Consider the following 26,820-nt stretch of genomic DNA (forward strand, 5'->3'; position numbering starts at 1 on the left):
TCTTGAGAGATTTAATGTCTTCTTTTATCTTGTGTTGATTTCTTCTAAGGCTGTGGCTGAAGTCAGCTGTAGTTCTTGTATTTCTGCTCGTCTCGTCTCTTTTTTTCTGTTCTTCATCTTTCTTTCAGTGATTCAGTTTGTTAACAGCAGGTGTTCTTCATTAATGCTCAATCATCACTCAATTACTACACTAATTATCTCATTAACTTTAACACTGCTTCAGTGTTACTTTTTTAACACTCTGAGTGTGGATTATATATACACTGGGAGTGTTGATTTAACACTGGAGGTTTTACTGTGCACTAATGCTCAATCGGCACTTAATTAATCCTTTAACTGAACTCAACTGAAATAAGTTCAGAGCACTCATAATTGTTAGTTTTAAAAACTTAAATGTTTAAGGCAATCGGTTTACACAAACAGTTTGAGTTACCCTAACTTGTTGGGGTTTACAGTGTATGTTTTTCGTCATCATCCATGTAGTTTAGTTTTCCCTTTAATTCCGTATAGGATATGAGGTTAGTCATCAATTTTCTATTCAAATCATGATGAATAAATCTCAGCTGTGCACTTTAAAAATAGCATTTCTAAGCATCCACTGAACTTTTCTCATCTGTGACTGTCACTGTGATCAAGATTTCTCCGTCATAGTCCATAACTCTGTATGTTCCTGCATCATCATCCGTAAACACTTTAATGCTCAGAGTCCCGTTACTGTCCTTCAGTCGACCGTGTGTTCCACTAACTCTTTTCTTGCTGTCTCTCTTCCAGACCTTCTTCCATTCTGTGCTGCTTTTGTTTTGATGCGTAACTTTATGAGCATCTGGCAACAGAACATCCAACTTTAGATTTTCGCCAATTTTCACAGAAATATCATCTGAGGAGAAACAGAAAGACATTAATCATTGTTATAATGGTGTTGTAGTCATTTTTAAAAGTCATTGGAATATTCATATTTAAAGATGATTAATCTAAATATTAAGATTGTCCCATTCAGAGTCTCTGCTGGTTGCATGAAAAACCAGACAATTACTAAAGGAAAACCAGAAAACACATGCAGATAATTTGATCAGTTTTGACTTTACCGTAAATATGAAGTTGGTACGTCCTGATTTGTGGCTCCAGCACTGACTTTGCATTAATGTAATAGATTTCCAAAATGTATTTCCCAGCATCTCTCAGTCTCAGATCCTTGATGATGACGTCACATGCTCCTTTTCTACATACTCGTTTACTGCAGTATTTATTTTCATAAACAAGTATGTGTTTTGACTGTCTGTTTAAACGAATATGAAAAATCTCTATGGCCTTAAATTCACAGGGCAGGATGATGCTGCCTCCCTTTTTTCCCATCACATGTGTGGGGATGGTTTCTGCAAATACAGACAGTTTAATAGTTATTCAATAAAAGTGTTAATGCTGTGTGTGTATTTGAGCCCAGTAAGGTGCCAAAAATAACTAATTTCACTGCTCACACTCTGTGTGAGAAGCAGCTTACGGAAACATGTGCACTCAGAAACCTTTGTGTCCTTGTTGATGCACACTATGCCCTTATATACTATCAAGCATGTAATGTGTGAACTATATAAGGTTATTTTGTCATTTAAAACACCCGCCCTATGAATGTCAATTAAAGCCACCTAGCTGTGGTTAAAAAAAAAATCAACTATATTAAAATAACTCCTAATAAAATCTAAATTTGTTACAAATTATAAAGAAAAAATACTGTAAAAACTCACCACTGTAATTGAAAACCCACAACAGCAGCAGAAGTTTCAGCCTGATGATGAGAACAGAAAAGCTGTTTATGTGGTTGATACAGGCTACACTAGACGTGCAACGGATCACAAAACTCACGGTTCGGATCATACTACAGATTTTGAGTCACGGATCAGATCATTTTCCGGATCAGCACACAAAAAAAAAAAGTTTGCTTTTCATTTATTACTAAAGTGAGCTTTTAAGTACTTCTGTACCCCAGCAGAAATGACTAGCTTAACTATTAAAGTCAGTAATATAACAGGAACAATTGTACAAATTACAAGCATAGATGAACAGCATACAACATAAAATTATAGGCTATATACTATTCAGCTGCAGAAATGCAATAATTAAGTGTAAAACAACATAATTCTTACTGCATAAATTAAGTACAGATTAATCTTTGTTAAAGCTGTGGTGTTGTTTGATTAGTAGACAAGACAGAAGTAGGTATTTCTAGGCTGCTGTCTTTTTAAGACTAAATGCACGGACCTAATACTGACACATTCGGTTTCTTTCTCAGCTGTGTATGTTTACTTAAGTTTACCCTTTTACGTATGTTTACCCGTTTACTTAACGGGTATTTTCACATAACTTTGTGTGAATGTATCCATCTGTTGTCTGAATCGCGCCACTCTCGCTCTCGCTCTCGCTCTCTCTCAATTCAGTTCAATTCAATATGTGCTTTATTGGCATGACAATTGTTACAATGTATTGCCAAAGCATAGTGTTTACATTAAATATAGAACAAATAGGTAACACTTTATTTTAAGGTCTCTTAACTAGTTGCTAATTACCATGCATATTAATAGAATATTAGCCATTTATTAGTAGTAATTAAGCACATATTAATGCAACCTGGTCTCATAAAAATACGTACCCCTGCGCACTTTTTGTGCGACACCGTTTTACGTACCTTGCTGCACGTTTCGCCGCAGTTTCAAATAGAAATGTCCACTAAGTGGCGCTAAAACATAGGTTCAATATGTGAACCCTGGCACGTTTTTATTACGTAGATATTGGTACGTATTGCTGTTTTTTTATTACGTTGCTACAGATACGTATTGCGGCGGTTCAGAATTCAAATATCCGGGGACTGTCGCTAAAGGTTAGTGCTCTATCGTGTTGGAAATATGCCCTACACCAAATCCAGCCCTAAACCTACCTGATAGTGTTAACAAATGCAAAACTGATTAGCTGATGCAACTGTGCCATTTGAACTTCCTTTTACACAGATTTTAACTGCTTTGTCGAACCGTAGTTACACGGGATTCGATCTGGTGCTTCTCGTCTCCTAAGTCCGTTTCCGTACTCCGTGAGCTACACTGTAAAAAAAAAAAAAAATTCGTAATTTTAGGGAAAATAACTGATTTTTTCAGGTTGTTTTCTTTTATTTTGAATTGCAGTGAAAACTGTAAAATTATCTCTGAATGAACTAATTGGCTGTTGTTTTAAGGATTATGACACTAATGACAAATTACAATAATTCACATTTTTAATACAGAAAATCTACTGTATTTTTACACAGTACATTTTCTGTTTTCTTAAATTACAAACAAATGTATGTAAAATTACAAAAATAATCTGTAATTAATAAAATAACAAAACCGTTAGATGATAAAATGGTCAAATGACTGGCAGCAACAGCTGCCAAACAAAAACCATAAAATTAAAGTAAAATATCCTTATTTAAATAATCTGACAAACACTGTTATTTTACATGTATTTCCTGAATTTTTATGATCAAACACCTTCAATGAAAAACAAAAAACAAAAAACGGTCAAATGACTGGCAGCACAGGGTGCCAAACTAAAACCTTAAAATTAAAGTAAAATCTCCTTATTTAAACAAGCTGACAACACTGTTCATTTACAGGAATTTCATAAATTATTACAATCAAACACCTTCACTGTAAAATTAACTAATTAATTAATTAATTGAACGTCACGTGTGTCAGCAACAGAACATTAAACACTAACAGATCTCTCTAGATCTCAGCATCTTCACTTATTACAAACCAGTCTGACTTTATTTCATGCAAAACTTCTTATTGAGAATTAACAGAGGTTTAGATGTTGATGTTTTATTGAAAATAATAAAGTTTGAAATCACCATTGTGGAGATAAGTATTTGCTTTAGTTGGGCTTCTGACTTACTTTATAATATCATTTGTTCGCTGGCTGCTGTGACTTTGCTAGCGAAAACTCTGATCATATAAACCTTGTTACTTATTGATGATGAGTTAGTCATCATATAGTAATCTAGTCACATCATGAGCATTGTTTCAGAGTATGTTAGCATTTAATGTTTCTTGTTTTTAAAAGACAGCGTTCTTGTGATGTTATGACAGACAGAGATTCATTTTTTTATCACTATATAGAAAGTGTCTTGTATGGATGCATTTTGATTCACAGAAACATCAAGAATCAGCACATGAATCTCAACAATAGTGACAATCAACAAAAAGCTTGTTTTGTGATGATCAGAGCTGATCTGAATATTTTGTAGATTGTTACCATTGTTGCGGTTCATATGCAGATTCTTGATGTCTGTGACTCTACGGGCTCTCATCTAAATAATTTCTTCAAAATATCTTGCAACTCTTAAAATATCAAAGCAGGGCCATATTTCAAGCAATAAAATTGTAACACCACAACAAAATGAAGTTAATAAATTTAACATGTTCAGATATTTCTGATGAGGTTAGTGAGTCAGGCCACTATACGATCAACTAGACCATCATCAGGATGTAAACCACTTCATCTGATCAGAATTTTTATTGCAGGTTTTGCTGTAACAAATGTGCTTCAGAAACACACAGTTACAGCAACCAGAGAAAAAACATTGTTAATGCATTTGCCAGATGCTTTAATCCAAAGCAAATTATGCTGCATTATGTACACATTTTATTGAGTTAAGTTACCCAAACAGTATTTTCAATTACTGCTTTTGTGTTATCATTATTTTCTAGTTTGTGGTCTGGATCATGTCATCTGCAATACATTCCAGTCGGAGGCTTTTTTTGTGATTGCTATCGTAACGGGGATAACATCAACTGGTAAATTAGCTGAAGTAAACTAGTTAAAGTTTTTAAATCATTATCCATTCCCTTGATAATCAACCCCATTATTTCAGCAATATAATACTAAGCTCACAATGTCAAATGCAGAAACGTTAATTCATGCGTTCATGACCTCGAGGCTAGATTACTGTAATGCTTTATTGGGTGGTTGCTTTGCACGTTTAATAAACACACTCCAGCTGGTTCAAAATGCAGCAGCTACACCGTCAGAAAAAATGTGCAAAATTTGTACCTTCAGGGGTACAATAGCTTGTCACTGGGGGCAGTACCCTTAAGGGTACACCCGTTGTACCCTTTCACATGGGTGCGCATCTGTACCTTTGCAGTATGTACCTTTCAAAGGCAAATATGTACCTCTGCTGACTAAATTGTACCTTATACACTCTCAGAAAAAAAGGTACAAATCTGTACCTTTTAAGGTACAAGTGGCCGTCACTGGGGTGGTACCCTGAAGGGTACGATTTTGTACCTCTAGTTGTAGCTTTAAACAGAGGTGGATAGTGCAGGGGTCAGAAAGTTTTATTGGTTAAAATGATGCCACCATCATGGAGATCAGTGTGTGCTTTAGTTGGGCTCATGACCCTTGACTTCTGTGTTAGTAGTTTTCTTGTTCATCTCTTTTTCTCTGGCTGTTGTAACTATGTGTTTTTCAAACATGTTTGTTATAACTCAAAAGCCCAGAGAAAATAGTCAGTAGTTGATTGTTAGAAAGCGTAGTTAACTTACTGTCAGATAAACCCTGAACTTTTTGTTGATTAACCCCAAACCTTGCTTACTTGAGGTATGTGGCTCCAAAAACACATCCGGGAGTAAGTTCATCCAACTCAGAGTATGCGATGAATTGACGAGTCACGATGGAAACGGACGCTAAGAATAAGCATGCCATACTGCTTCTTTCTTCTTCTTCTGTTCAAAGGTCATATAGGCCTTATGCATAGTGCATATCGCCTCCTAATTGATGGTTTTGCAATCATTTTTATTTTTTTCCCGTTTTAATCTTTAATTCTTGAGAATAAGAATTATATTGTTTGTTTGATGCTAATTATATATTAAGTCATATCAGATATGTATTTTTATTATAGAAATACATTATAGAAAATGCCGTGTGAGATGATAATATAAAATGTAATAAATATATATATATAGGCTAATATAATAAATTAAACATTACCTTGTCATAATAGTGTTTTATAATTTATACAGATAACTGTTATATATGCCAATAAAATATAATAACCATATTAGAGCAATATATAGGCTAACCTTATTTATTACTTATATTAGCGCTTTATCATTAAAATAGCATACATATATATATATATATATATATATATATATATATATACATACACAGGTATATATACAGGTGCTGGTCATATAATAAGAATATCATCAAAAGTTGATTTATTTCACTAATTCCATTCAAAAGTGAAACTTGTATATTATATTCATTCATTACACAGACTGATATATTTCAAATGTTTATTTCTTTTAATTTTGATGATTAGAGCTTACAGCTCATGAAAGTCAAAAATCAGTGTCTCAAAATATTAGAATATTTACATTTGAGTTTGACTAAATGACCATCTCTACCGTATAAATTCTGGGTATCTCTTGTTCTTTGAAACCACAATAATGGGGAAGACTGCTGACTTGGCAATGATCCAGAAGACGAACATTGACACCCTCCACAAAGAGGGTAAGTCACAGAAGGTCATTACTGAAAGGTGTGGCTGTTTACAGAGTGCTGTATCAAAGCATATTAAATGCAAAGTTGACTGGAAAGAAGAATTTGGGTAGGAAAAGGTGCACAAGCAACAGGGATGACCGCAAGCTTGAGAATACAGTCAAGCAAAGCCGATTCAAACACTTGTGAGAGCTTCACAAGGAGAGAACTGAAGCTGGAGTCAGTGCATCAAGAGTCACCACGCTCAGACGTCTTCAGGAAAAGGGCTACCAAGCCACTTCTGAACCAGAGACAACGTCAGAAGCATCTTAACTGGGCTGTGGAGAAAAAGAACTGGACTGTTGCTCAGTGGTCCAAAGTCCTCTGTTCAGATGAAAGTAAATTTTATATTTCATTTGGAAATCAAGGTCCCAGAGTCTGAAGGAAGAGTCGAGAGGCACAGAATCCATGTTGCTTGAAGTCCAGTGTGAAGTTTCCACCGTCAGTGATGATTTGGGCTGCCATGTCATCTGCTGGTGTTGGTCCACTGTGTTTTCTGAAGTCCACAGTCAACGCAGCCATCTAATGTTTAATGTTTAATGTTTAATGTACAACTTTATTGTCCACCTGAGTGGAAAATTGTCTTTGGCTCACCAACACAACAAAATTAATAACAACATACAAATAGAATAAAATCACAATAACTAGTCACGTTACACACACAACACAAAGAAAAAATGGATGCAATTCAAGCCTTACACACTGCTTAATTAAAAAGTTGCTGAATTAATAATTCTAATTGCATTGGGGATAAAGGACCTCTTATACACATTTTTATTTGCTAGGGGAACTCTATAACGTCTACCTGACTTCAAGAGCTCAAACTGGCTAAAAAGAGGATGAGAGCCATCTGCAAGAATAACTCTCGCCGCCGCCTTTGTCCTTTCCACGTAAAGTTGTGTTAGTTGATTCTGAGGCCTGCCAATTATTTTATTTGCCAAGGATACAATTATGGAAAGTTTGTTCTTGAGTCTGCAATTTAGATGCTCATACCAGACAGAAAGATGAAAAGTTAAAACACTTTCAACAATAGATATATACACAAGTTCCAAAATGTGCTTACTAACACCAAGACCACTGAGCTGTCTGAGAAGAAAGAGTCGCTGAGAGCATCTTTTAAAAATGTACTCTGAATTATCAGCAAAACTCAACTGAGAATCCAAAACTGATCCGAGATACTTAAAATGTTCCACAATTTCAACTTGTTGACTCTCAAGTGAAATCGGCTCACATATCACATCTCGTTTTGTACACATAATTCATTCTTTAGTCTTGGCAACATTAATTTCTAATTGGCTAGAGCAACACCAAGTTTCAAGAGCCTTAATGTGGGTCAGGTAGGCCAGATCATATGCATGATTTGTTTTGTCCAACAGGCCAACCAGAGCCATATCATCAGCATATTTAAATAATCTGAAATTTTCCTCATTAATTGTAAATTCATTAGTAAAAATAGAAAACAGCACAGGGGAAAGAACACAACCTTGTGGGCAACCATTACTCACAAAGAGCACATCAGACATCACCCCTCTAACACAAACTCTTTGTGGACGACAAGAGAGAAAATTTCTAATCCAGAGGACGAGCCCTTGATTAATATCAAGATCCACTAACCTTTTTAAAAGAAGATGTGTCTTCATTGAATTAAAAGCTGAACTAAAATCTACAAATAAAATCCTAGCGTATCCTTTAGGATTTGTAAGATGTTTAGTAACTGTATTAAGAAGAGTCAGTACAGCATCATCTGTGCCTCTATTTCTCTTATATGCAAACTGAAGTGGATCTTGCTTAGAGACCACACTTAAAGTTAAATTATTAGCTAAAACTCGCTCCATAGTTTTGCATAATATAGAAGTTATTGCAATAGGTCGATAATCATTTGGCATACTTGCACCTGTTTTTTTTGCCACAGGTTGAATCACTGAGTATTTCCATAATTTTGGCACTGCACTTTTGTCCAAGAGAAATTAAAATAGCCTTGTAAAAACTCCCTTTAATTGAGGAGCACATTCTTTAAGAAGACAAGCTTTAAGACCATCCGGGCCAGTGGTCTTATATGACTTTAGTTTTCTAAGACTTGCAATAACATATGTCTCCTTAATAACTATAGATTTCTCTACACTAAGATTTTTACATATCTCATCGCATTCTATCTGACCTTCCACTGTGTCGAATCTACAATAAAACATTATTCAAATCATTAATAAAGGTTTGACAATTTCTGACCAAACTATTATCTTTTTTATTTGACCTGCACATTAGTGTATTTAGTCCCTTCCAAGCCTGTCTGACATTACCTGTTAAAAAATTACTCTCAATTTTCATTTTAAAATCAAATTTTGCTTTGAGAATTTACCCCCTCAACTGTCTCCTTTTCACACACAGTAATTCTGTATTTCCTGAGCAAAAAGCAACCTTCCTTTCATTAAGACGCATTTTCAGCTGTCTAGATACCCAAGGCTTGTTATTAGGAAAAATTTTCACAGTTTTAGTTTCAGATACAGAATCTTAACAAAATTTAATATACGACGTAATAGTGTCTGTGAGTTCATCGGCATCCTGACATGACTGAAAAAAAAATGTCCCAATTAGTCTCTTCAAAACGGTCTGCAAACCGCTTTATAAGCATTGGTGATATTTCCATAGCAGCGATCAATAGTTCGATTTAAGCGGGTAGGGCAGTCCACATACTGTTGAAGTGTAGTCAGGTATTCAGATAAGTCACAAGAATTAAAATCCCCAATAATTAAAACAGGTTGGTCTGCAGATCGGGCAAGCGCATCTAAAATCTACTAGGAAATTTTAGAGCACTTCATGCTTCCTTCTGTTGACAAGCTTTATGGAGATGCTGATTTCATTTTCCAGCAGGACTTGGCACCTGCCCACACTGCCAAAGGTACCAAAAGCTGGTTCAATGACCATAGTGTTACTGTGCTTGATTGGCCAGCAAACTCGCCTGACCTGAACCCCATAGAGAATCTATGCGGTATTGTCAAGAGGAAGATGAGAGACACCAGACCCAACAATGCAGATGAGCTGAAGGCCACTATCAGAGCAACCTGGGCTCTCATAACACCTGAGCAGTGCCACAGACTGATCGACTCCATGCCACGCCGCATTGCTGCAGTAATTCAGGAGCTCCAACTAAGTATTGAGTGCTGTACATGCTCATACTTTTCATTTTCATACTTTTCATTTGGCCAAGACTTCTAAAAATCCTTTCTTTGTATTGGTCTTAAGTAATATTCTAATATTTTGAGATACTGATATTTGACTTTCATGAGCTGTAAGCTCTAATCATCAAAATTAAAAGAAATAAACATTTGAAATATATCAGTCTGTGTGTAGTGAATGTATATAATATACAAGTTTTACTTTTTGAATGGAATTAGTGAAACAAATCAACTTTTTCATGATATTCTAATTATATGACCAGCACCTGTATAGTAGGCAGTATTGTAATAATATATAATATTGTGCGCTATCTGTCACACCCACTGAAGGCTCGTTAGTAGATCACACATGCTCTGATAGCGCTGAAGTGAACTAATCCTGCAACATAACCTGCTCTGGAGCAGGTTATCTTCAGAGAACAAGTTGCTAAGATTATCCACTCACTTATTCTCAAACATATCCAGGTACGTCACATAACCTGCTTTGGGGAACACACCCCTGATCTCACTGAGAGTAAACATAGACTCATTGTGTGTCTAATCTCTGATTAAACGGATGACGTATTGATTTTAGTAAAGGTGATTCTAAGAGCCATTGGTTCTGTGACAATCAGTTAATAGAAAGGACTTTCCAAACAATTTGTCCACAGAAAGGTTTACTCTGTAGTAGCAATTAAACTCACACCGACATCAAGAATCAGCTTGTGAACCTCAACAATAGTGACTATTAAAAAAATTAAATAAAAAAAAACATTCAGCAATGCATGCTGGGAGCCATGGATGAATTTTGTACTATGCTAGTACCCAGCATGCATTGCAAAATTATTATTATATTTTTTTAATGGTCACCATTGTTGAGGTTTATAAGCTGATTCTTGATGTCTGTGTGAGTCTAATTGCTTCTGTAAATTAAAACTTTTTGTGGACAAACTGTTTAGAAAGTCCTTTACATTAACTGACTGTCACAGAACCACTGGCTCTTAGAGTCACTTTTACTATAATCAATACGTTCATTCAACCAGAGATAAGACACACAATGAGTCTATGTTCATTCTCAATGAGCTCAGCTCAGTAATAGATGATTGTCATCATAAATATATAACAACCAACTACTGATCATTTTCTCTGGGTTTTTGAGTTGTAAGAAATATGTTTGAGAAAAACATGGTTACATCAACCAGAGAAAAAAAAACGACTAACACTGAAATCAAGGGTCAAGAGCCCAACTAAAGCAGACACTGATCTCTAACATGGTTACTTCAAATGAAACAATAAATCAACATCTAAACCAGGGATCCTCAAATCGGGACCACGAGATCCACATTCCTGCAGAGTTTAGTTGTAACCCTAATCAAACACACCTGAACATGCTAGTCAATGTCTTCAGGATCATTAGAAAATCACAGACAGGTGAGTTTGATTAGGGTTGGAGCTAAACTCTGCAGTGGCTTGGACCTCCAGGGTAAGATTTGAGGAACCCTGAGCTAGACCTTAGTTAATTCTCAATAAGATCTTCTGTAGATGTCTGACAGAAATAAAGCCAGTCTGGTTATTAATAAGTGGAGCTGGTGATGCTGTTTGTGGGGTTGTTTAATCAGATTTTGAGAGATTTAATGTATTTTATTTCAGTTGATTTCATCTAAGGCTATGGCTGAAGTCAGTTGTAGTAGTTCTTATGTTTCTCTTTTCTTCACAGTTACAAGTTCTGTGAGGTTTGAAGAAAAAGTAATGTAACTAGTGTAACTAATTACTGTTGCCAGAAAGTAATAAGTAAAGTAACAATATTACTTTTTAAAGAAGTAACTAGTAATGAGTAATACAGGTGCATCTCAATAAATTAGAATGTCGTGGAAAAGTTCATTTATTTCAGTAATACAACTCAAATTGTGAAACTCATGTATTGAATAAATTCAATGCACAAAGACTGAAGTAGTTTAAGTCTTTGGTTCTTTTAACTGTGATGATTTTGGCTCACATTTAACAAAAAGCCACCAATTCACATCTCAACAAATTAGAATACTTCATAAGACCAATAAAAAAAATCATTTTTAGTGAATTGTTGACGTTCTGGAAAGTATGTTTATTTACTGTATATGTACTCAATACTTGGTAGGGGATCCTTTTGCTTTAATTACTGCCTCAATTCGGTGTGGCATGGAAGTGATCAGTTTGTGGCACTGCTGAGGTGATACGGAAGCCCAGGTTTCTTTGACCAACCTGATCTCACAGAATTCCGTGTAATGTTCACGGACTTAATTAACCTCCGAATCTGTGGTGGCATCACAGAATCGCCGAAAATTCCGTGATGGGCTCACAGAAGGCATCAGCCGTGGTCCATGCACGGATTCACTATTCAACGTAAAAAGAGTGACTCCGATGCAGTTATACTTTCACTGGAGTACCTGACCCCACCCCTACCCTAAACCTACCCAGTTCTGAACAATAATGACGATAAATGTCCCAGTATCGCGTCGGCATATTGATGCTAAGGGTTTCCGTGCGTGGAGCACGGCTGATGCCTGTCACTGACTTACATTGGTATCACTTCTGTGAGCCCATCACGGAATTTTCGGCGATTCCGTGATGCCACCACAGATTCGGAGGTTAATTAAGTCCGTGAACATTACACGGAATTCTGTGAGATCACGTTGCTTTGACAGTGGCCTTCAACTCATCTGCATTTTTTGGTCTCTTGTTTCTCATTTTCCTCTTGACAATACCCCATAGATTATCTGTGGGGTTCAGGTCTGGTGAGTTTGCTGGCCAGTCAAGCACACCGACACCATGCCCAGTCAACACATGAGATTACGTGATGATCACAGTGACATCACACCATTCTCATACGGTGATACTCACAGTGTGAGTAATATATGAGCTCATTGTGAACTCAAAAAGATGTGCGGGGTTCTTATTTCTGTCAGACATCTACAAAAGCACTTATTGAGAATTAACAGATTTAGATGATGATGTTTTATTGTTTTGTTTGACGTTACCATCGTGGTGATTAGTGTTTGCTTTAGTTGGGCTCTTGACCCTTGATTTTATAACAATATTTTTTTTTGGGGCTGCTGTAACTGTGTTTGTAAAGCACATTTGTTATGGCAAGGAAAACCAAAAAGAGACTGCAACCAGGTGATATTGGTTTGTTACTGATGATAACAGTGCGACCATCACCTAGATTCAGTATACAGTCTCCGTGAGGAGTTAATAATGTAAAGTTTTTAATAATAGCTACAGAATAGGACACAGCAGTGTCATAATAGCTTATGAAGAATTTTAAAAGCATGATAAAACACAAACATTTTGAACTACTGTGTCATTTAAAAACAAAGAGAGACATCAATAATCAGTGTATGAATCTCAACAATGGTGACAATCAAAAGCTTCATGCTGCAATGCATGCTGGGTACCTAGTCTCTGTACAGTGAGTGCACTTTGACCTCACATTAGTATGAGCACACAGTGAGGGCGCTGTGAGGTTACACTTTTAGCTCACTGTTACCTCACATTGTTACCTCATCACGAGTATCCTGTGAGCTCATGGTGACATCACTGTGAGATCAAATTGTTGACTGGGTGGTCATTTAACCAGCTTTTGATGCTTTTGGCAGTGTGGGCAGGTGCCAAATCCTGCTGGAAAATGAAATCAGAATCTTTAAAAAGCTGGTCAGCAGAAGGAAGCATGAAGTGCTCCAAAATTTCTTGGTAAACGGATGCAGTGACTTTGGTTTTCAAAAAAACACAATGGAGCAACACCAGCAGATGACATTGCACCCCAAATCATCACAGACTGTGGAAACTTAACACTGGACTTCAAGCAACTTGGGCTATGAGCTTCTCCACCATTCCTCCAGACTCTAGGACCTTGGTTTCCAAATGAACAAAACTTGCTCTCGTCTGAAAAGAGGACTTTGGACCACTGGGAAACAGTCCAGTTCTTCTTCTCCTTAGCCCACCCAGATAGCAAAATTACTCCGGATCGGATCCGCCCCGGAGGTTCCACAGACTCCGGAACGGATCTGCAAAACAGGTCCGTATCGGAGTCCACTTGCACAGCGCCGCGGATCCGGAACAGATAAGGATTACGGATCCAGACTGGTGTCTCTCTTTGTGTTCTCTCTTTAAGGAGGACGTTGTCTGTGGTTCAGGAGTGGCTTAACAAGAGGAATACAACAACTGTAGCCAAATTCCTTGACACGTCTGTGTGTGGTGGCTCTTGATGCCTTGACCCCACACAGTAAAAAATTATCGTGATTTTATCGTTAAAAGACTGTAAAAATGCCACAGTAAAAACCTGTTAAATGATTAACAGTACGTGTTTTTACTATATATAGTGAATAACTGTAATAGATCTAACCTTTGTTTTCAAGAATCGACATTCATAGACTGTGTCTGAAACCACACCCTTCACTAGTCCTACGTTACTGCACTATATAGTCCACTAGACAGAGTGATTGAGAACGTATGAGTGAATTCAGACACTGATGAACACCTGCTGTTAACAAACACAATCACTGAAAGAAAGAACAAGAAACAAAACTACAACTGATATACAGCCACAGCCTTAAATGAAATCAACTGAAATAAAACAGCAGAGGATGATTAAACAACTCCACAAACAGCATCACCAGCTCCACTTATTACTAACCAGTTTGACTTCATTTCTGTCATATATCTACGAATTAACAGGTTTATATTTTATTTCAAATGTTTTGTTTTATCTCACCATTTTGGCGATCAGTGGTTGCTTTTGTTGGGCTCTTGACCTGATTCGTTAATCTCAAACGATATGGGTGATTTGTAGTTAATTTTACATTGTTTATGGTAGTTATATTACTCCACAAGATAAATTCATAAACTATGAATGAAAAAAAAATATTTTATACACAAAACTTTCAGAGCTACTGCACCATTTAGACACACAGACATCAGGAATCCAGCAAAAGTCATGCGTTGCAGCATGAATAAATTATGCAGCTGAATGTTCTTACTATTTTCTTTATTTGCTTTCATTTTGGTGTTGTTTTGGTTGTGACTTTTCAGTAGACGAGTGTCTGTTTTATTTTTTTTGTAATTTGTCACCAATTTTGAGATTCATATGCTGATTGTTGATGTCTGTGTGTGTTTAAATTCTGCCGTTGTTCAATACGTTTATTTGTGCATATTGTGCTTAACTGTTTAACAACATTTCATTGCTGTTGGTGCAATTTAAGTGTATTAACATATCACATATTTAATAAGAAACTAAACATTGGGTAAGACCAGTAAATTAGACTGGATCATGATGATAAAACTTTTCTCATCACAGATTCTTTCAGTTTTTCTTGCTTTAAAAACTGCGCCTAAGAAACAGCTAATCAAACCAACTAAATAAAAGCTAATGTAAAAATGCCAAGGTTCATGAGCCCAACTAAAGCAACCACTGATCGCCAATATGGTGACTTCAAATGAAAGCACAACACCTAAAATCTCAATAAGAGCTTTTGTTCACATATGACAGAAATAAAGTCAAAGTGGTTAATAATAAGAAGCTGGTGATGCTGTTTGTGGAGTTGTTTAATCACCCTCTGCTGAGATCTTGAGAGATTTAATGTGTTTTATTTCAGTTGATTTCATCTTTGGCTTTGGCTGTAAGTTTTGTTTCTCTGCTCTTGTTTCTCTTTCCTTCAGTGATTCTACTTGATAACAGCAGGTGTTCATCACTAAAGCTCAATCCTCATTTAATTAGTCAATTCTCATTAACTTCAAAGCTCTGTAGTGTGGACACATATAAGTGCTCTTTAAAACTGAGGATTTTGCTGTGGGATTAAAAGGGTAAAATGTGTGAGATGAAAACACACTGTGAAACTTAATTTTAACAGAAATATACCGTAAATATAAAAAACAGTAGATTACTGCACTGTAAAAAATGATTGTGATTTTAACAGTAAAAAACTGTAAAATACCACAGTAATAACCTGTTAAATGATTAAGAGTAAGTTTCCTTACTAAATACAGTGAATAACTGTAATAGATCTAACCTTTGTTTTCGAGAAAGTAGCCTCAGAGTCGACACTCATAGACTGTGTCTGAAACCACTCCCTACACCCTCATTCACTAGTCCTACATTACTTCACTATATAGTCCACTAGACAGAGTGATTGAGAACATATGAGTGAATTCAGACACTGATGAACACCTGCTGTTAACAAACACAATCACTGAAGGAAAGAACAAGAAACAAAACTACAGCCACAGCCTTAAATGAAATCAACTGAAATAAAACAGCAGAGGATGATTAAACAAGTCCACAAACAGCATCACCAGCTCCACTTATTACTAACCAGTTTGACTTCATTTCTGTCAGATATCTACGAATTAACAGAGGTTTATATTTTATTTCAAATGTTTTGTTTGACCTCACCATCTTGGTGATCGGTGTTTGCTTTAGTTATGCTCTTGACCCTTGACTGTTTAAGGTTAGTTTTTCTTTGGCTATTATAACTGTGTTTGTGACGTACATTTGTTATGACAAGAAAAGCCAAGAGGAATTGTAGTTAAGTAGTTTTGGTTAAAACTTAAAAGCGGTGGTCATCACCAGTTCGTGTCAAACAATATGAGTGATTTGTAATTATTTTCACATTGTTTATGGTAGTAATATTACTCTACAAATTAAGCTGACAAACCATGAAAGAATTTAAAAACCTTTTATTCACAAAACCTTCAGAGTTACAGCACCATTTAGAAACACACAGACATCAAGAATCAGCACATGAACCTCAACAATGGTGACTATTAATAATAAAAATAAAAAAGAATTCATGGCGCAAAGCATGCTGGGTGCCAGTACAAAACTCCCAGCATGCACTGCAGCATGAATAAATTATGCAGCTGAATGTTCTTAATATTTTCTTTATTTGCTTTTATTTTGGTGTTGTTTTTGTTGTTACTTTTCAGTAGACTGTTTTGTGATGTTCAGATTTGAACTGTTTTTTTTTAAATGTTTGATTGTCACCAATTTTGAGATTCATATGCCGATTGCTGATGTCTGTGTGTGTTTAAGTTCTGCCGTAGTTCAATACATTAATTTGTGCATATTCTGGTTAGAGCTGTTTCACAACATTTGATTACTGCAGTATCAATGGTGCAATTAACATATTACATGTTTAATAAGAGACTTAACACGGGATAATCAATGAATTAAACCAGATCATGTTGGTTTTGACATCACAATCATCAGTCTCCAGATGATGACGATAGAGTCGTTTGGTGTTTTTGTTTTAAAAACTGTGCTTAATAAACACAGCTAATCAAAGCAACCAAACAAAAACCAACATTGAAGAGACACGATTCAAGAACCCAACTAAAGCACCCACTGATCGCCAATATGGTGACTTCAAATGAAAGTACAACACCTAAAATCTCAATAAGAGCTTTTGTACACATATGACATAATAAAGTAAAAGTGGTTAGTAATAAGATGCTGTTTGTGGAGTTGTTTAATCACCCTCTTCTGAAATCTTGAGAGATTTCATGTGTTTTATTTCAGTTGATTTCATCTTGGCTTTAGCTGTAAGTTTTGTTTCTCTGCTCTTGTTTCTCGTTCCTTCAATGATTCTACTTGTTAACAGCAGGTGTTCATCAATAAAGATCAATCCTAATTTAATTAGTCACTTAATTCTCTCATTAATTCATCACTGCTTCAGTGTTACTTCAACACTCTGTAGTGTGGACAAATAGAAGTGCTCTTTAAAACGGAGGATTTTGCTGTGGGATTAAAGGGGTTAAATTTGTGAGATTACAAAACATACTGTGAAATGTAATTTCAACAGAAATATACCGTAAATTTAATTTACGGAAGCAAACTGAAAAAAAACAGTAGATTACTGGCAACCACAGCTGCCGGTATTTCACCGTAAAATCAAGACAAAAAAACAGCAAAATACTGTAAAACCTAACAGTCAACTTCCTGTTGTGTTTTGTGGGTCACCATTGTGCTGGAGAGTAGAGCCTGTGCTTAAGTCAAGGACGGAGAGAGGGACACTGATGTTATGCTGCATGTTGCTTTATTTAAAGGCAGTAACTGTGTAGTTACTGATGTAATGAGAATATCTTTGTTAGTTTTGGTCATGTATGTGTGCTGCTGTTATTTGCAAGAGATTTGAGTTGTTTGTTTGTTTGTTTGCTTTATTTATTTATATAGCACAATTAAAACAACACAAGGTTGACCAATGTGCTTTACAGTAACAGCTAATACAAAGAGGACCATATCACAGAAAGACAAAAACACAAAGGAAATAAGAAAACAAATAAAACAAACATCATAAGGTAACGAACCCCAATATTATAAACACAATGAGATCAATCAAAAGCTATTTCTAATAAATGCAGTTTCAAATTTCTTTTAAAAGACCCCAATGTAGGTAGGTAAGATTTTCTTCATGGACTTAAACAAAATAGTTCTCAATACTCTTATGCTCACATTGCATAAACATTATAAATATTAGTTTATAAACAAATGGCAGTTGGATAATTTAAGCGTAATCGGTTTCTGCAAATAAAATGACTTAACTGAAAGGTTTGTTTATTAACATTGTATCAGTTAATGAGATACGGTTTTTCACTGTAAATTTAAACAGTTCTGTAAATCCTAAAATTTAGCTACCGTATTTTCACGGTAAAATTCTGGCAACCACAGCTGCGGTATTTTTCCGTAAATTTAACAGATTTTTTACAGTGTGCACTGTAAAAAATCTGTTCAATTTACGGAAAATACCGCAGCTGTGGTTGCCAGAATTTTACCGTGAAAAGACGGTAGCAACATTTTAGGATTTACAGAACTGTTTAAATTTACAGTGAAAACCGTATCTCATTAACTGATACAATGTTAATACACAAACCTTTCAGTTAAATCATTTATTTGCAGAAACCGACTACGCTTAAATTATCCAACTGCCATTTGTTTATAAACTAATATTTATAATGTTTATGTAATGTGAGCATAAGAGTACTGAGAACTATTTTGTTAAGCAAAAGAAAATTTTACTGATTTATGCAAAGTCATCAATTCAACTCAAAACTCTTGCAAATAACAGCAGCACACACATGTGCGTGATTAAAACTAGCAAGAACATTCTCATTACATCAGTAACTGCCTTTCAACAAAGCAACATGCAGCATAACATCAGTGTCTATCTGTCCGTCCTTGACTTAAACACAGGCTCTACTCTCCAGCACAATGGTGACCCACAAAACACAACAGGAAGTTGACTGTTAGGCTTTACAGTATTTTGCTGTTTATTTTCTTGATTTTACGGTGAAATACCGGCAGCTGTGGTTGCCAGTAATCTACTGTTTTTTACAGTTTGTTCCGTAAATTAAATTTACGGTATATTTCTGTTAAAATTACGTTCCACAGAATGTTTTGTCATCTCACACATTTAACCCCTTTAATCCCACAGCAAAATCCTCAGTTTTAAAGAGCACTTCTATGTGTCCACACTACAGAGTGCTGAAGTAACACTGAAGCAGTGATGAATTAATGAGAGAATTAAGTGACTAATTAAATTAGGATTGAGCTTTATTGATGAACACCTGCTGTTAACAAGTAGAACCATTGAAGGAACGAGAAACAAAAGAGAAACAAAACTTACAGCTAAAGCCAAGATGAAATCAACTGAAATAAAACACATGAAATCTCTCAAGATTTCAGAAGAGGGTGATTAAACAACTCCACAAACAGCATCTTATTACTAACCACTTTTACTTTATTTATGTCATATGTGCACAAAAGCTCTTATTGAGATTTTAGTTGTTGTACTTTCATTTGAAGTCACCATATTGGCGATCAGTGGGTGCTTTAGTTGGGATCTTGAATCGTGACTCTTTAATGTTGGTTTTTGTTTGGTTGCTTTTAATTAGCTGTGTTTATTAAGCACAGTTTTTAAAGCAAAAACACCAAGTTAATCTGTCGTCATCGGAGACTGATGTTTGTGATGTCAAAACCATCATGGTGTAGTTTAATTCACTGATTGTCTTGTGTTAAGTCTCTTGTTAAAAGTGATATGTTAATTGCACTAATTTATACAGTAATCAAATGTTGTGAAACAGTTCTAACCAGAATATGCACAAATAAATATATTGAACTACGGCAGAAATTAAACACACACAGACATCAGCAATCAGCGTATGAATCTCAACATTGGTGACAATCAAAAACTATATTAAAAAATTTAAAAAACGGTTCAACTCTGAACATCACAAAACAGTTTACTGAAAAGTAACAACAAAAACAACACCAAAATAAAAGCAAATAAAGAAAATATTAAGAACATTCTGCTGCATAATTTATTCATGCTGCAGTGCATGCTGGGAGTTTTGTACTGGGACCCAGCATGCTTTGCAGCATGAATTGTTTTTTTTATTATTAATAGTCACCATTGTTGAGGTTCATGTGCTGATTCCTGATGTCTGTGTGTTTTTAGATGGTGCTGTAACTCTGAAGGTTTTGTGCATAAAAGGTTTTTAAATTCTTTCAAAATGGTGTGTCAGCTTAACTTGTCAAGTAATATTACTACCATAAACAACAAAGTTACAAATCACCCATATTGTTCAACACTAGCTGAGATCAGTGATTCAGGTAATTAGAAGATGACCACCACTTTTAAGTTTTAACCAAAACTACAAACTCTCTTGGCTTTTCTTGTCATAATTAATGTGCTTTACAAACACAGTTATAACAGCCAAAGAAAAAACTAACCTTAAAGAGTCAAGGGTCAAGAGCATAACTAAAGCAACCACTGATCGCCAAAATGGTGAGATAAAACAAAACATTTGAAATAAAATATAAACCTCTGTTAATTTGTAGATATCTGACAGAAATGAAGTCAAACTGGTTAGTAATAAGTGGAGCTGGTGATGCTGTTTGTGGAGTTGTTTAATCATCCTCTGCTGTTTTATTTCAGTTTATTTCATTTAAGGCTGTGGCTGTATGTCAGTCGTAGTTTTGTTTCTTGTTCTTTCCTTCAGTGATTGTGTTTGTTAACAGCAGGTGTTCATCAGTGTCTGAATTCACTCATATGTTCTCAATCACTCTGTCTAGTGGACTATATAGTGAAGTAATGTAGGACTAGTGAATGAGGGTGTAGGGAGTGGTTTCAGACACAGTCTATGAATGTCGACTCTGAGGCTACTTTCTCGAAAACAAAGGTTAGATCCATTACAGTTATTCACTGTATATAGTAAGGAAACTTACTCTTAATCATTTAACAGGTTATTACTGTGGTATTTTGCAGTTTTTTACTGTTAAAATCACAATCATTTTTTACAGTGTGGGCCAGATGACAATTGCTATGTGGGCGGTTGAGTTCCTGAAAAAGTTTGGGTCAGAGATAGGAGTTGATCTGCTGGAGGTGTTCAATGACAGCTTATTGAAGGGTGGGTTGCCGTTGAGCTGCCGAAGAGCAGTGGTTACTCTTCTCCCAAAAAAAGTAGATCTCACTGAGATTAAAAATTGAAGGCCGGTCTCACTTTTATGTAGTGACTATAAATTACTTTCAAAAACATTGGCAATTAGGTTGGCTAAGGTAATGGGACAGGTGATCCACGCGGATCAGTCTTACTGTGTACCTAGTAGGTCCATTTTTGATAATATTTATTTTATTAGGGACATTATACAGGTTTCTAAACTATTTGATATCAAATGCGGTTTGTTGTCTCTAGACCAAGAAAAAGCTTTTGATAGAGTGGAACATTCATATTTGTGGAATACTATGGAAGCCTTTGGTTTCCATGACATTTTTTAAGTATGCTAAAAATTCTTTATAGTGACATCGAGAGTGTAATTAAGATTAATGGTGGCTTATGTGCTCCATTCAAGGTTAGCAGGGGAATTAGACAAGGATGTTCTTTGTCAGGTATGTTATATTCTATTGGTATTGAACCACTACTCCAAAAAATTAGGAAAAGTTTGGATGGGTTAAGAGTACCACATTGTGATTTTAAGTTTGTTTATCAGCATATGCTGATGACGTTATGATAATAATCAATAAACAAGAGGATATACATGTTTTATCGAAATTAATAGAGGAATTTGGAAAATGGTCTTCTGCAAAAGTTAATTGGAAAAAAAGTGATGCTTTGTTATTGGGAGTTTGGAATGATGGAAAACCTATTGTACCCGAAAGTTTATGTTGGAGTAAATGGGGAATTAGATATCTGGGACTGTTTTTAGGGGATGATAGTGTTTCACAAAAAAACTGGGATGGAATGTTACAAAAAGTTAGAGGTCGGCTAGACAAATGGAAATGGCTTTTACCCAACATGTCCTTTAGAGGAAGAACACTTATTGTTAATAACTTGGTTGCCTCACTTTTATGGCATAGACTGGCATGTATTGATCACCCTGCAAAATTGCTGGCTGAAATCCAAGCGGTTTTTGTTGATTTCTTTTGGGATAAACTTCATTGGATCCCACACACTGTAAAAAATGATTGTGATTTTAACAGTAAAAAACTGTAAAATACCACAGTAATAACCTGTTAAATGATTAAGAGTAAGTTTCCTTACTATATACAGTGAATAACTGTAATAGATCTAACCTTTGTTTTCGAGAAAGTAGCCTCAGAGTCGACACTCATAGACTGTGTCTGAAACCACTCCCTACACCCTCATCACTAGTCCTACATTACTTCACTATATAGTCCACTAGACAGCGTTATTGAGAACATATGAGTGAATTCAGACACTGATGAACACCTGCTGTTAACAAACACAATCACTGAAGGAAAGAACAAGAAACAAAACTACAGCCACAGCCTTAAATGAAATCAACTGAAATAAAACAGCAGAGGATGATTAAACAACTCCACAAACAGCATCACCAGCTCCACTCATTACTAAGTTTGACTTCATTTCTGTCAGATATCTATGAATTAACAGAGGTTTATATTTTATTTCAAATGTTTTGTTTGACCTCACCATCTTGGTGATCGGTGTTTGCTTTAGTTATGCTCTTGACCCTTGACTCTTTAAGGTTAGTTTTTCTTTAGCTGTTATAACTGTGTTTGTAAAGCACATTTGTTACGACAAGAAAAGCCAAGCGAAAGTGTAGTTAAGTAGTTTTGGTTAAAACTTAAAAGCGGTGGTCATCATCAGTTAGTGTCAAACAATATGGGTGATTTGTAATTATTTTCACATTGTTAGTGGTAGTAATATTACTCTGCAAATTAAGCTGACAAACCATGAAAGAATTTAAAAACCTTTTATTCACAAAACCTGCAGAGTTACAGCACCATTTAGAAACACACACATCAGGAATCAGCACATGAACCTCAACAATGGTGACTATTAATAATAAAAAAATACAATTCATGCCGCAAAGCATGCTGGGTGCCAGTACAAAACTTCCAGCATGCACTGCAGCATGAATAAATTATGCAGCTGAATATTCTTAATATTTTCTTTATTTGCTTTTATTTTGGTGTTGTTTTTGTTGTTACTTTTCAGTAAACTGTTTTGTGATGTTCAGAGTTGAACCATTTTTAAAATTTTTATATCATTTTTGATTGTCACCAATTTTGAGATTCATACGCTGATTGCTGATGTATGTGTGTGTTTAAGTTATGCCGTAGTTCAATACATTCATTTGTGCATATTCTGGTTAGAGCTGTTTCACAACATTTGATTACTGTAGTATCAATGGTGCAATTAACATATTACATGTTTAATAAGAGACTTAACATGGGTTAATCAATGAATTAAAATAGATCATGATGGTTTTGACATCACAAACATCAGTCTCCAGATGATGATAGATTCTTTTGGTGTTTTTGCTTTAAAAACTGTGCTTAATAAACAGCTAATTAAAGCAACCAAACAAAAACCAATGTTAAAGAGTCACGATTCAAGATCCCAACTAAAGCACCCACTGATCGCCAATATGGTGACTTCAAATGAAAGTACAACAACTAAAATCTCAATAAGAGCTTTTGTACACATATGACATACATGTAAAAGTGGTTAGTAATAAGATGCTGGTGTGGAGTTGTTTAATCACCCTCTTCTGAAATCTTGAGAGATTTCATGTGTTTTATTTCAGTTGATTTCATCTTGGCTTTAGCTGTAAGTTTTATTTCTCTGCTCTTGTTTCTCGTTCCTTCAATGATTCTACTTGTTAACAGCAGGTGTTCATCAATAAAGCTCAATCCTAATTTAATTAGTCACTTAATTCTCTCATTAATTCATCACTGCTTCAGTGTTACTTCAACACTCTGTAGTGTGGACACATAGAAGTGCTCTTTAAAACTGAGGATTTTGCTGTGGGATTAAAGGGGTTAAATTTGTGAGATTACAAAACATACTGTGAAATGTAATTTTAACAGAAATATACCTTAAATTTAATTTACGGAAGCAAACTGTAAAAAACAGTAGATTACTGGCAACCACAGCTGCCGGTATTTCACCGTAAAATCAAGACAAATAAACAGCAAAATACTGTAAAACCTAACAGTCAACTTCCTGTTGTGTTTTGTGGTTCACCATTGTGCTGGAGAGTAGAGCCTGTGTTTAAGTCAAGCACGGACAGAGAGACACTGGTGTTATGCTGCATGTTGCTTTGTTTAAAGGCAGTAACTGTGTAGTTACTGATGTAATGAGAATGTTTTTGTTAGTTTTGATCGTGTATGTATGTGTGCTGCTGTTATTTGCAAGAGATTTGAGTTGAATTGATGACTTTGCATAAATCAGTAAGATTTTCTTCAAGGACTTAAACAAAATAGTTCTCAATACTCTTATGCTCACATTACATAAACATTACAAATATTAGTTTATAAACAAATGGCAGTTGGATAATTTAAGCGTAGTCGGTTTCTGCAAATAAAATGAGTTAACTGAAAGGTTTGTGTATTAACATTGTATCAGTTAATGAGATACGGTTTTTCACTGTAAATTTAAACAGTTCTGTAAATCCTAAAATTTAGCTACCGTATTTTTCACGGTAAAATTCTGGCAACCACAGCTGCCGGTATTTTTCCGTAAATTTAACAGATTTTTTTTTACAGTGCAGAGCATACTGTATCTACCTAAAGAAGAAGGTGGTCAAGGTTTAATTCATTTACAGAGCAGGATTGCAACTTTCCGGTTACATTTTCTACAAAGACTTTTAGATGGACCAGTCAATGTAAGCTGGAGGGCTATCAGTTGCAGTATACTACATACTGTTGGAAACTTTGCTCTGGATAGATCCCTTTTCTTGATGGACTCCAAATGTTTGAACCTCTCACACCTGCCTCTTTTTTATCAGAATGTTTTTAAAGAGTTTTTTTTTTTTTTCACATTCAAAATATGGAGAATTTTCATTCCATTTACTGGTTATTAAGGGAGCCTTTGATCTGCAAGGCAAGATTGGAAATTTCTTCCACTTTTTTACCGGGATTCAGCAAGGTGCTACAGAATTCAGGAGTTTTTGTTTTAGATCAGTTACTGTCTCTAACTGGACCTCATTTTAAGGAAACAGAGGCTGTAGCAAAAAGACTGGGACTCCGATCTATTCGCTCAATTAATCGGTTTTTAACTAAACTGACAGTGGCCTTTACAAGTGAAGAGAAGCTGATTTTGGAGGACTTTTTTTCATGGAATAATATTCCCCGTTTGACAATCCAACCGTTCTTTGAAGAATGTTCAGGTATTTTATTAGAACAAGGAAGATCCTTTTTTTTCTTGCACGGGAAAAGATTTGTATAAAATGTGTGTTCTTATCCTTAATAAGAAAAAACTTGACAAAAGAATTGATACCCCATGGCGTTCAGTCTTTAAATTATGTGATGATGTGAAACCTGAATGGAGAGTGTTATATAAGCCACCATTATCAAAAAGAAAAGGAGATTTGCAATGGAGAATTCTTCATGGAGCCATTGCGGTTAATTCTTTTATTTCTGTTTTGGATTCTAAGATTAACTCTGGTTGTCCGTTCTGTTTTCAAAAAGAAACAGTTTTTCATGCTTTTATGTACTGTTTTAGGCTTAAACCTTTATTTGTGTTGGTTCAAGAAATGTGGGACAAGTTCAATGAGAGTTTCCATCCTGAAACATTTATTTTTGGTTTTAAGTATGCACAGAAAAAAACGTATTGTGTTTCAATTACTGAATTTTATTCTTGGGCATGCAAGCTAAATTGGTGATTTATAAGAGTAGGAAAAGTAAACTAGAGCAAGGGTGTAATGATGATGTGGTTATGACATTTAGGTCTTTACTCAAAGCAAGAATACTGATTGACTTTAATTATTATAATGTCACAAATGATCTTTCCACTTTTAAAATGAAATGGTGTAGTCATGATGTGTTATGTACAATAGCTGAAGATGAATTATTTTTCTGTTTCTGAGTGGTTACAAAAACAAAAACAAAAAATAGAATTTAGTTAACCATAGTTAATCCTTGAATCACATGCGTGATCTACGATCTGTTGCACCCCTAGGCTACACTGTAGAGTTTTACACAAAAGAGGTTCATGTAGAAATAAGAAATAAATCATTTCTTCAAATAAAAACAAAAAACTTTTACTTTTGCATTTTGCATGAATATGTAACGTATGGATGTTACATGATAAAAATGCATGATTTAAAAAAATAAATAAAACCTAACTATAATTATTACATTATTCCAGTAATCAGTGTTGAATACTATAAGATTAGCACTGCTTTCTTTAAATTTTAAAAAAATGATTAATAGTTGAAAACATTACAAATTTAGAGAAATAATCAATAAGTAATAAAATGTAATCAGAGGTTTTGTGCGTATATGTGTGTGTGTGTGGTTTCTACAACTGAACAGAAATACAGAGTTTAAATATTTAAATACTAACTGAAGCACATGACTAAACAATAAATATAGCAAGAATGAAAATAAACACATTTTAGGCCAAATTTAAGTCATACAAAATAATATTTAAATATCAAAAAAAGGCACTTACATGGTCAGTTACGCACACGCAGGAAAAACACAATCAAAGGAGTAAAACTTCAGCTGTGTCCCACTTCGTAGACTAGAGCTGCGTCCCAAATGACACACTGTACACTATGCACTTGTACACTATGTACTTA

The 26,820-nt window shown here is 35.2% G+C and overlaps 1 protein-coding gene across 2 annotated transcripts; it reads right to left on the reverse strand.

Moving 5' to 3' along the window:
* Positions 1 to 291: 291 nt before the first annotated feature.
* Positions 292 to 26,820, reverse strand: LOC131526118 (uncharacterized). 2 transcript variants are annotated; one of them, XM_058754229.1, is made up of 4 exons: positions 26,691 to 26,820; positions 1,740 to 1,780; positions 1,086 to 1,373; positions 292 to 877 (listed from the first exon to the last, which is right to left on the reverse strand). In XM_058754229.1, coding segments are annotated over exons 1-4 (621 nt in total). In that variant the 5' UTR covers positions 26,693 to 26,820; the 3' UTR covers positions 292 to 587. The 2 variants fall into 2 exon arrangements, with proteins under 2 accessions (XP_058610212.1, XP_058610211.1); XM_058754228.1 differs by lacking the exon at positions 26,691 to 26,820 and adding an exon at positions 2,927 to 2,980.

This window comes from Onychostoma macrolepis, chromosome 19, assembly GCF_012432095.1.
Source record: "Onychostoma macrolepis isolate SWU-2019 chromosome 19, ASM1243209v1, whole genome shotgun sequence".
Lineage (NCBI taxonomy): Eukaryota > Metazoa > Chordata > Actinopteri > Cypriniformes > Cyprinidae > Onychostoma > Onychostoma macrolepis.

Bases quoted from the DNA above. Each gene is read 5' to 3' on its own strand.
- LOC131526118 (XM_058754228.1), bottom strand. From the start codon at position 2,976: ATGGCACAGTTGCATCAGCTAATCAGTTTTGCATTTGTTAACACTATC. The intron at 1,781-2,926 runs GTAGGTTTAGGG...TCTCATCATCAG, and splicing joins GCATTTGTTAACACTATCAG to GCTGAAACTTCTGCTGCTGT. The intron at 878-1,085 runs GTAAAGTCAAAA...GTTTCTCCTCAG, and splicing joins GTACCAACTTCATATTTACG to ATGATATTTCTGTGAAAATT.